The following is a 14,566-nucleotide window of genomic DNA, read 5'->3' as shown; positions in this document are numbered from 1 at the left end:
ACGGGATGGCTGGCCTGAGGAGTGCAGAGGCACCAGCCCTGGGGACAGGCTGGGGAGACCCACGGGGGAGCCAGGGGTGCCGGGCCCCGCGTCCCTCCGAGGATGGGCCCAGCCAGGCGGCGGCCCCAGGGGCCTCCCTGCCTCTGCAGCCACGTTCAACGCTCCCGACCCAGTCGTCCTGGGAGGCAAAGCCTGCTGGGCAAGTCAGAGCAAGGGGGCCTCCGGATTTTCTGGCTCCCCAGGCCCTGGCCTCACACAGCCCTGTAGCTCTGGACATGCCGTTTCCTCCCTGCTTTTGAACTTAGACCCTTGTTCTTCAATGTGCTGCTCGGCAGCTTAGGAATTTGAGAGGCTTTTGTGGAAGCTATTTCTTGAACATATTTTCCCCCTGATTACCAAATAATAGATGGCAACTGTAGAAAAATTGGAAAACATAACACAGAAAAATTAAGCCTCTTATGACCCTGCCCCTCAGCGAAAACTCATCGTTCTGCTGTTTCCTATCAGCATTTTTAAAACACACATACACATACAGGTTTTAAACTAAATCGGGACTTTACTGTGTATAGCTCCCTATGCTCTTTTTTAAGTTAAAGTTTTATTATGCACAGTTTCCCACGTCCTCACGTTCCTCAAACGCCTGTTTTCGGCGTCTGGGCAGTGAGGGTACACACACCGGAATTAATTTGGCTATTGTGAAGGCGATTGCGAGTGAGTTTGTCTCTCGGAGCTTCGTGACCCCACGGGTTTTCAGCGATGGAACCCCTGGGTTCCAGGCCTGGAAGCCCCACCTGCCCTCCAGGTGCGCTTGCCGCCGCTGGCACTAGAGGGCGCGCTGCAGCCGCCGAGCGCGGAGCGCAGGTGCTGGGGGCCTTCGAGGGGCCCCGCTGGGGTGGAGGGGATGGACTGGAAAGGGCGGGAGGGACGTCGGCCACTGCCCTCCACTTGTCCTGAGCGGATCCTATCCTGCCCTCCGGGGCGGCCCTCGGCGGTTTGTACCCAAGGGAGGGGTCATCACGCTAAACAGAGGGTGGGCTGCGCCCAGAAGGAGGAGAATTTTCTCTCTCCCGACAGCAAGACAGATTTAGGTCGGCCGCACGGGGCAGGCAGTGCTGGGCCAAGCTACCCAGGGATACCGTGCAGTCTTACAGCCAGAGGGCTGTAAGCACGAGAGACGGCAGACCAGGGGTCCCGCAGGGCTCGCGGGGCCTCAGGACTCAGCCTCGGACGGAAGGAGCAGTGGGGCCAAGACATCCTCCCTGCTTCTCGCAGTGTATGAGCCCTCACTGGTGATTTGTGACTGTTGCTTTGACTCCCCTCCTCCACAGCCACTCCCCCAAGCAGCCACCCAAGGGACGGAACTCCAGCCCCTTCCCCAGGAATGACCAGAGGGGGCTGTCCTCCTCCAGAAGGCCCGGCCCTGGGCTGAACTCATCAAAGAGCCCCCCTCCCCCAGCCCCTGCCCTCCCCACCTCACCTGGAAGAGGACTGCACTGGACATTGTGGTGTGGCCTGGCATCCTCCATCTCAAGCTGGAGCTCGTCCGGGTCCAGGTCATCTGAGGGGGACCAGAAAGCGGCTCGGGCCCTGGTCTTGGTGTGAGCCGAGCCTCACTTTTCTCCAAATGCCTGCCCTCCAAGACGTCATCCTGCCCAACACAGTCTGCTGGGCACGGCATCCTGGCGGCCCCAGGGTAAATGTGGTCAGCTCCCTATTATCCACACGTGGCTTATCTGCGGTGAGACCCTTTACGCCTGAGCCTTGCTCTTCCTGTGTCCCCCCCCCACCCACCCAGGCAGCCCTCGAGCTCAGCACGGCCTAGAGTCAGGGTGGAGGCTTGGGGGCAGGGGTCACATGCATCTCCACACTGGCCGCCCACCGCTGTGACTCCGTGTCCAGCTGGGAAAACCAGGCACTAAGAGGGAAGACTTCCTGAGACAGACAGTGAGCTGGAGGTGGACTGGGGATGGTGCAGGTGGTCGAGCAGCTGGGGGTGCTGGACTCGGGAAAGGCAGGGTGAGCAGGAGAAATGCTGTCCTCAAAGAGCTGCAGGGGGGCGGGCATGAAGAGCCACACCCCTGCGTGCAGACTGTCCTGGAGGCTAGAACCAGGGTCAACCGATGGATCGGAGGAGGAGGCTAATCACAACCTACTCGGGAAGTCCTGGTTCTCACGTCACGATCGTGTTCCCAGCACAAGAACCGTCCATCAAGGGGGTGGCTGGAGGTCCATGTGTGCTGAGTGTGGTGCCCGCCACGTGCTGAGGGCTGGGTGCACACGGAGGAGTGGGGGGCGGGTGGGGGGCATGAGATGCGGCCCTGCTCTCAGGGAGCCGTGGGGATGAACGAGGCCAGGAGTCCCTACTAGTGAGTTTCCTCGGCAGCAGGGTGAAGATTCCTGCACTCATCCTCCAGGCGCCGCGCCCAGCGAGCCCTCTTCCTCATGGTCTCATGAACCCTCCGGCCTCTGTGGGAGGCAGGCACCCCTTGGGCACCCCTTGACAGGTGAGGAAACTGGGGCTCCTTAAAGTTAAGGCCTTGCCCTGGGCCCCACAGCAGTGAGCGACAGGGCAGAATTCAAACCCAGCCTCTGGCCACAGAGCCTGGCTGTGCGATCGTGACGCTTTCCCAGGTGAGGGGCCGATTTGCGGGGAGCCGCGGGGAGGCAGTGAGGGGAGCTTTGCAGATGCCGGAGCTGTGCAGAGTTCCTGCTGTGAGAAAGGGCACTTCTACGCTGAGTCTAAGTCTAGGCGCTGCCATTCTGTTAGTCTGAGGAAGTAGGATTAGAAAGAATCTCTGTTACATGTTTGTATCAAACGGGTTTTTTCTTATTCACTCTTGCTGTTTCTTAAACCACCCTGGGGCGGGGGGAGGGGGGTGGACATCTCAGGAAGCAGCAAATTCTATAGGAACCTTGAAATAAAAAATGATCATTGAAACCATTTTATAGCTTATAAAGACAGAACTCTCTTTCACAGTGATAATTCATCATTGGAAGACTTTTTTAAGAATGAGAACTTGGTTTCTCAAGTCGCACTGGGAAAGGCGGGGGAGGATTGCTTCTGCTGGAAGGGGCGCCTGCACACGGCACAGGTTCAGGAGCTGTGCCCCGCGGTACAGGCCGGGCAGGCGATGCCACACTCGTCCCCACCGTTGGCTCACTCACTTCCTGTGTGGAGCCTTCCTCCCACCTGAAGCGTCAGCACTTGATTTGGGAATTTTCCCGGGAGGCAGGAAGGCTCCGTGGAGCTGCCCAGTGGGGTGGGCAGGAGGCCTGGGAGTGCCCACCGCCTCGTGCTTCATCCTCTCTGGCACCACGCTCTGCCCACCCCTGCTCTCCAGAACCAGGCTCAGCAATGCTTTGAAGTCAGAATGCGTGAATGAAATGCAAGAGGTGAAACCCATGGGCTCCATCTGAGGCCGGAAAGTCACAGCCACGGTGTTAAGTAACCACCCTTCAAAGGAGGAGGAAGTGGGATCTGGCTGCCAGCTAGGCCCTGGCCCCCGTCCCCGGGCAATTAGCTGCCCCAGGAAGTGGGGGGCCCTGCCAGCTCCCGTTTCCGGTGGCAGGCAGCCCGCAGTCCCGACGCCCTGTGGTTCCCTAAGACGTAAGCCTGGTGGAAACTTTCCCCTTGAGGAAGGAAGTTTCCATTCCTTCTTCCAGCCTCCGAGAGGAAAGAGCAGGCGACTGGGAGTGTCCCGGGCGCAGCGCCTGCAGCCCAGGGCGCCCGCAGGGCCTCACCCCTCTCTGGAGGGGATCCGGCTCACCTCAGCGCGGCCCGATGCCGGCCTCCTGGACGCCCGGCTACCCCTCTGGCGTGCGGACAAGCGAGGGCACCCAGCCCTCAGCAGTGACCGTGGACGGGGCACACACGCTCCCCTCTGCGGATCCTAGCCCGGGAGACATGAATGTCCCACTCGCTTCTCAGACGAGGAGAGGGACCCGTGGATGGTCTAGTCCAGGTGGAGCCCAGGTCTGTCCGTACTGCTGTGAGTGTTCCCCGTACACATTTGGGGCTCGATTTTCTGTTTAGCTTCTCCACGGATGTATTGGAGAGGGAGTCAGAGACTGAGAGACGCCGGGGTCAGCCCCCACCCCCCCCCCGGCTCGGCACCACCAGGCAGGGCGCGGAAGCCCGTCTCTCTCCCTCCGTCTGAGACCAGCAGGGAGAGGGTCCCTCAGAAGCCCCCTGGCCACCTGTCTCCAGCCTTTATGCCTCTGCCCTTCTCCTCCTGAGCAGGCGCCCACGTGGCCCAAGACGGCGGTGCTGTGCTGGCCCAGCACGCCCGGGGCCTCTGGAGTCTCCGGGAGACTCACCAGGTGGCTGCAGGGGCAGCGGTGACCCCTGGGGTGCTCAGCCAACGCCGGGCAGGGCGTGAGGGGGCTTTTCTGGAAGCAGGTTAGTGTAACTGATGTAGTCTAACCCTGAGTAGAAAACGGCTGTGTCCTCTACGCCCACCCGCATAGCGGGGCCTGTGTGGTGAGCAGGGCCCGCGTGGCAGGGCCCACATGGTGAGGAGGGGCCGCGTGGCGGGGCCCGTGGGGCAGGGGCTGTGAGCCACGAGGGTCCGGCTGGTGCACAAGACGTGGCATGGGCAACCTTCCAGATGGGCACTGCCGCTTCCTCCCCAGCCTGGGAGACAGGTGCAAACAGGGGCAGTTCCCTCCCCTCTGCAGCCGCTGCTGGCTCCCCCTTGGGGTCCCTCTATCCTCTCCCTCCTGTCCCCTCCTTGGTCACTCACAGTGGCTCTCGGGTCGTCCATCAAGGAGGCCCAGGGGCCTCTTCGGAGCCTCCCAGTCCTCAGGCTGGAAGTCCTGGGGCTCCCACTGCTCAGAGGCCTTGACGCTGGCGCAGACGCCATAGGTACAGCACTGGTAGGCGTAGGGCACCTCCAGGGTCCTGGGGGATGGGGTGAGACGGCTGCCTCGGGGATGTTGAGGGCCCGGCCCCTGCACCCGCCCTCCGGCCCCAAGGCGCCCTGATGACTGTGTGGGCAGCCTCCCAGGCTTCCTTCCCAAGGGCCTGGAGGCTGGCTCCAGCCTCCTCCCTCATCTGAGAACTGAGATGGCAGGTGGGTGGACCCTCTGAGTCCCTCAGCAGGCTCAGAGTGGGGAGCAGCTCATTCAAGGTCACACAGCACCCAGCGCTCTGACCCCCCTGCCCCCACCCCGGGCAGCAGCTCCTAGTTCACGTCTAAGGAGACAGGGCTTCTGCTGGCGACTCTTCACCTTTGTCCCTGGTGAGACACGGCCCTGTGCCCGACCCCACCCTGGGCACGTGGGAGCTGGGCTCGGTGCCTGTGGGTCAGGCCGGGTCCTCAGCAGGTGGAGTAGGTACCCACAGGCTGCAGGAAGCCAGGGGCAGGAGGCCTGCGGGGCAGGAGGCAGGGGTGGGGCAGGAGGTGGTGGGTGGGTGGCAGGAAGCCGGGGAGGGGGCACTGGCTCCAGGACTGGCCACACAGTTGCTTCCTGCCCATCAGCCTGGGCTCAGCCGTGGACGCTGCCCAAGTGGGCATGGGGCCTTCCCATCATCTGACCTCTGTCTTCAGAGGGGTCCAGGGTCCCCCCAGGGCTGGGATTGTGCCAGGGACATGCTACTGAGGAGATGAGGGGAAGGGGAGCCCTTCCTACCAGTCTTGGCCAGACTCTGGGCCACCAGAATTTCTCCTGTCCCTCCCTGGCTGGGCCAGCTGCCCTGTGGTGAGCCTCTGTAGGTGTGGAGATGGGCAGCCTCACCTCAGTTTGGGGAAACTGTCCTTGGAGAAGGCCTGGGACAGAGCCGGGTTCCCTTTGAGCTTCAGGTGCACCAGGCCCCCGAGCCCAGCCAGGGGGAGTGTGGTCAGCTGGTTGTCCGTCAGGTCCCTAGGACGACAGATGGTCAGGGTTAGTGATGGTCAGTGGGGTTGCTGGGGGCAGGGCTGTCCTGAAGAGAGGAGGGAAGGACAGAGGACCAGCAGAGAGGAGCAGGGACGCTGGGGAGGAGGCAGCCAGGGTGGCCAGAGGCACCATCCCAACCCCTCCGTTCACCCACCAGATACCAGGTGCTGACTGCACGCCGGGGCCGTTCAAGGTACCGCCAAGCCAGCCCAGGTCCCAGCTCATGGGTAACATAGCCCCGAGACCACAGCCGCCATGCCAGTCCACATCCCGTCTGTGTCCCTGTCCCCCCACCAGGAGCTCTGCCTGCTGTGTGCTCCCCCCTCCTGCCCTTCTGATGACACAGAGGACACAGCTGGGGACTGGACAGAGCGGCCATCTGGCCACATGCGGGACTTTGGTCACCTGTTCCATTTCAGGGCCGGCATCGTGGCCAGAGGTAAGGATGTGCCCAGCCTCCCACCAGAGAAGCAACAGAGGAAGCTGGGGCTCCAGACCAAACACCAGGACCACAGACTGGGCATCACAGAAGAGCCTGGGCTGGACAGCAAGAGGCCTGGCACCGTCGCCAGCTCCCATGTCACCGAGGGAGTCACAAGTCTGCCTGAGCCTCAGCGTCCTCATCTTTCAAAGGGACAGAAATGCCCACCTGACCTATCGACAGGTGGGGAGCAGACAGGGGTGGGAAGATGGAGGTAGGAGCTGCGTGAGACCACGGGGCGTCTGCCGCCTCACCTGCGACGTGAGGGGTGGGGCCGCCTGGTCCCTGTGGCCAGGCTGGCGCCAATCAGAAAGGGCCCTGCCTGCTAGACGCGCCTCTAGGACACTTGGGGAGGCCACCCTTCACGCAGTGAAGAAGCTGCCCCATCAGGGGCCCTTCCAGCTCCAACCTGGTGACCGCGCCGTGGGCCTGACACACTCTCTGCTACGTCCTGTGTGACTCTGGGGACCCATGATGCTGCCCTACAAAATGGCAGCCCCTGGGGTGATGCTCACGCAGGGGCCCGCTGAGCCGTCCGCAGCCCCGGCCCCCACATCTGCAGCCACCCCATCCCCACCCGGCCAGCGGTGCTGGGGGCTGAGGCTGTGCAGGGACGCTGTGGGCCTTGCAGGAGGCAGGCTCTCCATTTATTGGGCCCCATAGTCGGTCAGATGGGCTGAGAATGACTGGTTGGCCAGAGCCCATGCCCCAGGACGTGCAGTAACAGGTGTGCACGTCCCGCCCCGGCGGGGCTCTCCTGCCCCCACGGGCCAGCCCACAGTCCCGGCTGGCCTCAGCACCCAGGAGGAGAGGGCAGCGGGCACTCACAGCTTGACCAGGGAGCGCAGGGTCGCAAAGGCCTCAGGGTGAATGGACCGGATGGCATTCCAGCTCAGGTCCCTATGGGCAGAGAGGATGGACAGGAGGGGACAATGATGTCCCAGGTTCCCCCTCATCTGCCCCCACCTGAGCCGCCCCCAGAGCAGGACCCTCAGCCTTGAAGGAAGAGGAGGCACCCGCTGGCAGCTCCCGACTTGGCTGTGGCCCCCAAAAGGGGGCCTGGCCTCAGAGCTGCTTGGCCCACCTCCGCCAGCAGCAGGAGAAGTGGCCCGAGAAGCCGTGTGGCGGGGAGGCAGTTCCTCCCACGTGTGCAGGGGCCAGGGGTGCAGAGCCTGCATGCAGGTCACCGACCCCTGGGTGCTGGGGGTCCTCACGGGGTACGGCCAGGCAGGGAGGGGAGGCCTACCCCCGGCACTCACAGGGCACGCAGGGAGGTCAGCTGGCTGAAGGTGTCGGCTCCAATCTCCCAGAGGCGGTTGTGCCGGAGGCCACTAGGGCAGCAAGAGAGGCTGGATGAGCCCACAGGCCCAGACCCCTCCATACTGGGAGGAGGAGAGGAGAGGACCCCACTCCTCCTGGCGTGGGAAGAGCCCAGCCCGAGGAAGTCTTCAGAGTCAAACAGAGCCCAGGGATCGGGTGACTTGGGGAAGTGGGTCTGCAGACGAAGCCACGAAGCCACAAAGCTGTCCCTGTGGCCCCAGAGGGGGTCAGTTTCCAGGGTTCCCACGGGGCCTGGCTCCCAGCCCAGCTGACCTCACCCAGCAGCAGGACACGGCCCAGCCCCTGGTGTCCCAGGCTGGGAAGCAGAGCTCAGTGGACTGGCGTCTGAGTGACAGGTGGACCCTGGGCCTCGGCAACAGTGAAGGCCCTCCTTCCTCCAGCATCTAGACAAGCAGGACAGGCCCTCGCCTCTCCCCTGCCCTGCCTGGGACAGGGCACAGACATGGAGGTCAGGAGGCCCCGGGTGAGCGAAGCTTAGGGAATTTGTGAAGAGCTCCAGGTCCCTGTTGAAGCTTCAGTTCAGGCCCCACCTGCCCTGGGTATGCGTGCACGTGCGTGCTTATGGGAAACTGCACCTCTGGCCCCGAGGCCACCCCGTGCCCAGCCCACCTGCCCTGAGCCACTGCCCATCGTGTGCTGCGCTGACCCCCAAGGAGCCACCTTCTGGGCACCGGCTCCTGGACTGTCATCTGTGACATCCCTCCTAATCTCGGGGCTCAGCGAACCCGGGGAGGGAGGGAGAGAGGTCGACCGCGCCCAGACTCACACTTCCTCCAGCCTCCGACACCCGCGCAGGCTGGGCAGCTCCTGTATCTGATTGTGGGACAGCTCCCTGGGGAGAGGGAGACAAGGCCAGGGTGAGCTGGGGACCCTGGACCCGGCTGCGGACACACCTCAGCCAGGGTACGTTTCCTCACTGGACCCCCTTCAGCCTCCGCCCACCCCAGGCACCTCCCCACTGCAGGGCCCTGGGAGGTCCTGGGGGCGGGGAGCAGGAAGCGAAGGGCGTGCAGGTGAGGAATGGCCCCGGCAGGGACACACACGTCAGGACGATGAGCCGGGCCCCTAGGGTCACCTGGCCCAGACCCTCGTCAGACTGAGGCACACAGAGAGGGCAGGGCCTGCCCAGGGACACGCTGCCTGTCAGTGGCACAGCCAGGCCCAGGGCTCCGTCCCTGGACACACCTGGTGCTGGCCCGTGTCGGGCGCCCCGTCTTGCCGTGGGCTGTGGTGCGTGGTGAGCAGCCTCAGCGTCCAGGCAGACTTGGGGGGAGGCTGCTGCCTGACGGCACAGGACACGCAGATGCCTCCGCAGTCCCAGCAGGGTCAGACCTCCCAGGTAGACTTGGGTGCCTTACCGGAGCCCCTTTTGGAGGACCCACTGTGTGCTGGGTGCTTTACGTGTATTTTTTCAACCCTCATAAATGTATCACAGACAAAACAGCTGAAGCTGCGAGACACTGAAGCGTGAGCCCAGGTGCCCACGCCAGTGAGCGGCAGAGCTGGGCCCCAACCCCAGCCCAACCCAGGAGACCCCATCCTTTTCCCTGAACGAGAGACGAGGGCCCAAGCTGTCCACCCTCCAGGAAGGGTGACCAAGGGGCCAGAGGTGGGGGGGGCCCAGCCCAGACTGGAGGATGCGTGGGGAACTCACAGGACTCGGAGCCTGGGCAGCTGCTGGCACACTCCTGGAGGGAGCTGCTGGATGCCCGCACGGGTCAGGGTCCTGCAGGGAGAACAGAGGCGGAGCTGTGCCAGGCCCAGGCCCAGGCCCAGCTGTCCCCCTGCCGGGGCCTGACGCTGACCTGGGAGCTGACCAAAGAGAGGTGGGGGGCCAGGGCGGGGTGGGGTGAGGAGAGAAGGTGCCTCCCTGGGACCAGCGTAGGTGCGGGTCGGGCAGACTAGGGGCACAGCTGGGGCTCTGCCTGGCAGACGGTCCTGCAGGCAGCCCCTTCCTGACCCCATCAGGTCCCTCCCATGTCTCCCAATGTCTCCAGCCACACAGGGCCCAGATTCTTCTCTGCTCCCCACAGAGAGGAGGGGTGGCCATGGACGGGGAGTGGACAGAAAAACCAACCCCAAGGGAGCTGTGGGAAGCAAGTGGAAAGCTTGCTCCCTGTGCCTGGGGGCGGGGTGGGGGTGAGCGGGCTGTGGGCAGGTTGGACAGCAGCCGGCCTTAGGGACAGGGTGTCCCAGGAGAGCCCCAAGGCCAAGGTCGTCCTGGGGGAACTGTTACTTCCCTCACGGAAAAGTTTTCAGATGCCCGCAAGTCCACTGGGGCAGACAATAGGGGCACAAAGGGAGCTCCAGTCCCCGCGGCCCGGCGAGGCGGGGACACAGCCGACCTCCTGACACTAACTCTGGGCGTTTGCATGGCTGTCCTGTCTTCTCAAAGTGTTCTGAGGGCCTACTGTGCTCAGACGCCCTCCCCTGCTCTACCAGACAGAAAGTGGAAACTGTGAGAAAGTCTTTGTTGGAATCCAGCTTCAGAGCAGAGAAGGAGGTGGGTGTCACAGCCTCCTGCCCCTCGAGGGTCCTCAGTGCACCACGGCTTGGGGTGGGGAGCTCTGAGGTCATGCCCGAGAAGTCCAAGGATGGAAAAGCAGGGAGGACCAGCCTCCTCACCCCTGAACCACTGGCCACTCCGGCCTGGCCTGTAGCAGGGCCAGGTCAGGAGGTAGCTGTAGGCCCCTGGGGCCAGGCTGGAGCCAACAGCAAAAGGCCCGGTGTGGGGAGCAGAGAGTCTAGAGCTCCCGGGGGCAACGGGGCCAGACGAGATGGGGGCAAGAGTGTCCACTCACAGGATCTCCAGGCTGGTGGTGCCTTTGAGATCCGGGAACTCCTGGATGTTCGTGGCGCCATTCAGGGACCTGGAAACGAAGGCACAGAGCTCAGAGGGTGGGGTCAGCCCTGGGGACCTCCCTGCGGGACTCCACTCCTGGGGAACGCCATCCTCCCCCACCTCCCTCCAGTGACCCAGCTGCTCAGGCCCAGCTCCACACTGCCATTTCCCTAAGCCAGTTCTGCCAAGCCCGGCAGGCCCCGGGGGCCCCAAACACGGGCAAGACCGTGGGGATTGCCCCTTTAAATTGGCTTGAGGGCTTCTGAAAAAGTGTTTGGTTGCCCAGCTGCTCCTCAGAGAGCGGGTCTCCCCTGAACTGTCTCCTCAGGGCTTCCCCGCAGGTTCTCTGGGACTGACGGCTCCTCCCCTCCGGCCGCGCCATCTCGGAGGGACCACAAGGCCTGCGCACGGCAGGAGCCCACCCCGCGGGTGAGGGTCCTGGTCCCTGCCCTGCAGGAGAGCCTCGGCCGCACCCACGCGGTGCAGGGCGGAGCACGTGAGAGTGGGACGTGCCCTGACGTCTCAGCTGCGCCAGTGCTGCCGAGGGCGGGGTGTCGCCCGGGGGAGGTCTTCTGTAGAGGTGGCACTTGCGGTGGGCATTAGAACAATTGGAGAGAGGAGACCAGGGATCCTTTGGGGCTGAAGGGAAGGACCATCATGCAGCAAGGGCCTCAGGGTCAGGCTCGGGGTCCCCGGAGAAGCCATGCTGGTTGTGGACCTTCAGCCGCGTGACTCAGAGGCTCTGGGGTCTGAGGTCGGGGAGGCCGGTGAGCCCAGGCAGGCCCAGGACTAGGCCTGGGCCACGCGGAGGCTTGCGGCCCTGAGACTGTGCGGTCCGGGGTCTGCAGGGAGGAGGCGGGAGGCAGCGGGAAGGGCTGGGGCAGAGGTGCTGACGTACAGCGTGTGCAGTCTGGGCAGGTACCGGAATGCCGACCTCCCCACGAACTGGATTGGGTTATCGTAAAAATGTCTGGAAGAAAGAGACCGAATTCCTTCATGCAACTCTCCCTGCTGGGACCAAGGCAGGTCCCTGCTCTTCCCCCACCGTGGACACCAGGGAAGAGCTGGTGGGGGAGTCCCCCGAGTCCTACCTCCCAACGCCGTCCTCCCCCCACTCACTGGCAGAAGAGGGACTCACATCGTCTGCAGCAGAGGGTTCCCCAGGAAGGCCTCCTCTGGGATAGCTCTGATGTTGTTGTCATGGAAACCCCTGGAAGGCAACACATGGGTCAGGAGGAGGTGGAGGGCGGTTGGGCAGGACAGACGCGGGATGATGGATGCTCTCCAACAGCCAAGCAAAGGGCCGTGGGACCACAGGGATGCCAGCCTGGACACTCCAGGCTCAAACCCTGCCTGTGACTTTCCTCATTTGCTCAGCCACGTGGGAAGGAGACAGGGTGAGCCTTGGGGAGGGCGGGGTGAGGCCGTGGGAGGCCCAGGCTTCCCTTGGGCACAGAGGACGCCCCAGAACCGCACAGGGAGCTTACAGTTCCTGCAGCCTGCCCAGCGTCCGGATGGCCACAGGGAACTCCCACAGCTCGTTATAATTCAGGTCTCTGGAAAGAAAGGCAGTGCGGTCATTGCAGGGGCCCCAAGAGACGGACGCTCGGGTCTGGGGCCCACGAGAAAGACAGGCTTTCCAATCTGCCAGGTCCAGTGCCAGTGCCGGGGAGCGCGTTTCTGGACTGTTCCTCCTCCGTCACCACCCTGCAGATCTGCTTTGAGGGGACACCTGGAACCAGCTCCCTCTGAACAGTCCCCACTGGTTGAGGAAACTGTCTCAAGCCTTTGGAGACATCAGTGGCTGGGGAGGGGGCAGGGGGGGAAGGGGGCAGTTACCGACATCTTGTCGCCAGCACTAGGGACTCAGGAAGGTTCCTCAGGTGACTACCTTGGCTACCCGTGGCCTCTGCCGTTGCCTTCTGCAAAAACGGACAGTCCTTACCTGTGGGCAGCGGACACAGCTGATCTTTATTTTCTCTTACCCTTTTCTGCGTGGCCTGATTTTTTTAATTTACAGTGAACACATATCGTGTATTATCAGAAAACAATGGAAATGATTTCCAAGAGTGGCGGCAGCCCCAGCTGGCCAGGGTGTGGGGAGGCAGCGTTCTAATGATCTGCTGGTGGAATTTAAATGTGCACAACCTTTTAGACATAATGTGACAGAATCCTTTTAAATTAAAAGATTCACCCTAGTCATTCCAGGTCCAGGAGCGTGTCCCACAGTAAAGTCTCCAGGTGACAGGTGACAGATGTTTGTGAAGGCAGGTGCAACACAGTTGTGTCCCCCTATGGGTCTTCTGTGTCAGTGACCTCTGTGGATGGCGGGGCAAAGGCAGGATGGAAATGCAAGGGCCCAGGAGCGAATCTGACTGTCCTCGGGAGAGGTCCAGAGCCCAGCCCCTAGGCAAGGGGGTGCGTTCTGATGACAGGCAGGAGCAGAGCCTGGGAGGTGGGGAACGGGCCACAGAGGGCTTTCAGAGCAAGTCCCCCGATGCCATGGGGCGGGACCCCACCACTCCTACGAGGGGCTTCAGAGCAGGTGTCAGCGTCCGGAGCTTTAGGACCCAGTGTGTCATCCCCGTGTGGGGATGAACTGCTTCTCGGGGCCTCTGGACCTGAGGCCAGAGTCGGCATCTCCGGCTCTGGCCAGAGTGGGGCAGGGCTCAGCTGCCTTGTCCCTCTTGAGCTCCCCAGGATGACCCAGGCCATCTCCTCAGTCTTTTAGAGCCCCCCCTTGCCCTGGCAGTGTTCAGGAGGACCGTCCGATACCAGGGCAGGCGCCGCGCAGAGGGAGGCCCTTTAATTACAGAGATGCAGCAGGCTGTCTGGCAAACACTAGGTTCCACCACATGACAGGTCATTACGCTTAATAGTCCACAGGTAGAGCCAGGAACCCGGCCGATGGGACCAGAAGGGCAGTGACAAGTGTCTGGCAGGCAGGGAGCCGGGTAACTGTATCCCAACACACACGCTGATTCCTGATTATGCTCAGACCCTGGTGACCTGGGGTAATCACGGTGTAAACCCCTGCTCTGCCCTGGCCCATCCTGCAGTCAATCAGACGCCCTCCCCTGGACTTGCTCAGAATGGCTCCTGGCCAGTGAGGGGAGGGAAGCCCAGGGCCGGACATGTGCAAAGCATTTCCACTGAAACTGGGGGTTCTCAAGGAGTTTCCAAGTGCCCGCAGATCTGCTGTGGGCGACTGAAGGGGCCCAGAAAGTCAGAGGGGTGGACGCTGGGGCTGCTGGCAGCAGGAGTGAGGGAGATGAAATCTTTTCGGCCTTAGATGCATAAATGATTCTCCCTCATGTCCCACCAGCTCGAAATCCTGTGGCCCTCTGACTTGGCTCAGCCCACCCAGGAATTCTCCACCTTCATCCAAGGAGGACCAGGTTTCCCACGCGTAACACGGAAGCCTCTTCACGCAAAAGCCACAACACCACAGTTCTACCTTAAGTGCAAAGACCTGCCCTGGTCTGGCCCCGGATCTTCTGCTCAGGATGAGAAACCTGCCGGCACCTGCACGCTGCCCCCGCTTCACGAAGGTCTCCCCCCGAACTGCACCCCTGCAGGAGGGCTCCCCCGACCCCGGGATGAACCAGCAGACCCCACGGTCCACTGTTCCCCTGCCCGGTGTGGCAGGTGCAAGGTGGCCTCGAGTCTAGTCGTTCTGCAGCGGGGACGTGAATCACAGCAGCACACTGCACGCTGTCACCTCCTGTGGTGTCACCTGTCGGCGAAAGCTCCAGAAAGCTGGCAGAAAGGTGGCCCCAAGGCCTTTGCGGCCTCTCCTGTCAAGGGGGCTCCTTGAGACTGGCCTGACCTCGTGGGCACTGACCAGCAGAACGGGGCGGAGGTGACACTGTAGGACCTGAGTCACGGAGTATGAATGCTCTCTGCACCCGTAAGGACGCCTGGCCGGCCTCCCTCCTGGATGACAGAACTACACGGAGAAGGCGGGCCAGCCAACGGCGGGCACCGAGGCCCCGGACGTGGGGGGCGTCCTCGCCTCCTGCCCC

At 62.9% G+C, this 14,566-nt stretch overlaps 1 protein-coding gene across 5 annotated transcripts in view; it reads right to left on the bottom strand.

Annotated features, from left to right (window-relative positions):
- Positions 1-14,566, bottom strand: part of LGR6 (leucine rich repeat containing G protein-coupled receptor 6) — an 88,757-nt gene that overhangs the window by 4,253 nt on the left and 69,938 nt on the right. For 3 of the 5 annotated variants that reach the window (XM_032466910.1, XM_032466912.1, XM_032466914.1), the window contains 11 exons: positions 12,029-12,097; positions 11,680-11,751; positions 11,440-11,511; positions 10,501-10,569; positions 9,354-9,425; positions 8,466-8,531; positions 7,618-7,689; positions 7,187-7,258; positions 5,737-5,862; positions 4,743-4,921; positions 1,478-1,558 (listed from right to left, as the gene is read on the bottom strand). In XM_032466910.1, coding sequence (XP_032322801.1) covers positions 1,478-1,558; positions 4,743-4,921; positions 5,737-5,862; positions 7,187-7,258; positions 7,618-7,689; positions 8,466-8,531; positions 9,354-9,425; positions 10,501-10,569; positions 11,440-11,511; positions 11,680-11,751; positions 12,029-12,097 — 950 coding nt within the window. The remainder of the gene's footprint in view (positions 1-1,477; positions 1,559-4,742; positions 4,922-5,736; positions 5,863-7,186; positions 7,259-7,617; positions 7,690-8,465; positions 8,532-9,353; positions 9,426-10,500; positions 10,570-11,439; positions 11,512-11,679; positions 11,752-12,028; positions 12,098-14,566) is intronic. The other 2 variants (XM_032466911.1, XM_032466913.1) reach the window with 1 other exon arrangement.

The sequence above is a fragment of the Camelus ferus genome, chromosome 23 (assembly GCF_009834535.1).
Source record: "Camelus ferus isolate YT-003-E chromosome 23, BCGSAC_Cfer_1.0, whole genome shotgun sequence".
NCBI lineage: Eukaryota > Metazoa > Chordata > Mammalia > Artiodactyla > Camelidae > Camelus > Camelus ferus.
Note: the sequence above shows the minus strand (reverse complement) of the source record. Positions and strands in the feature narration are given on the sequence as shown.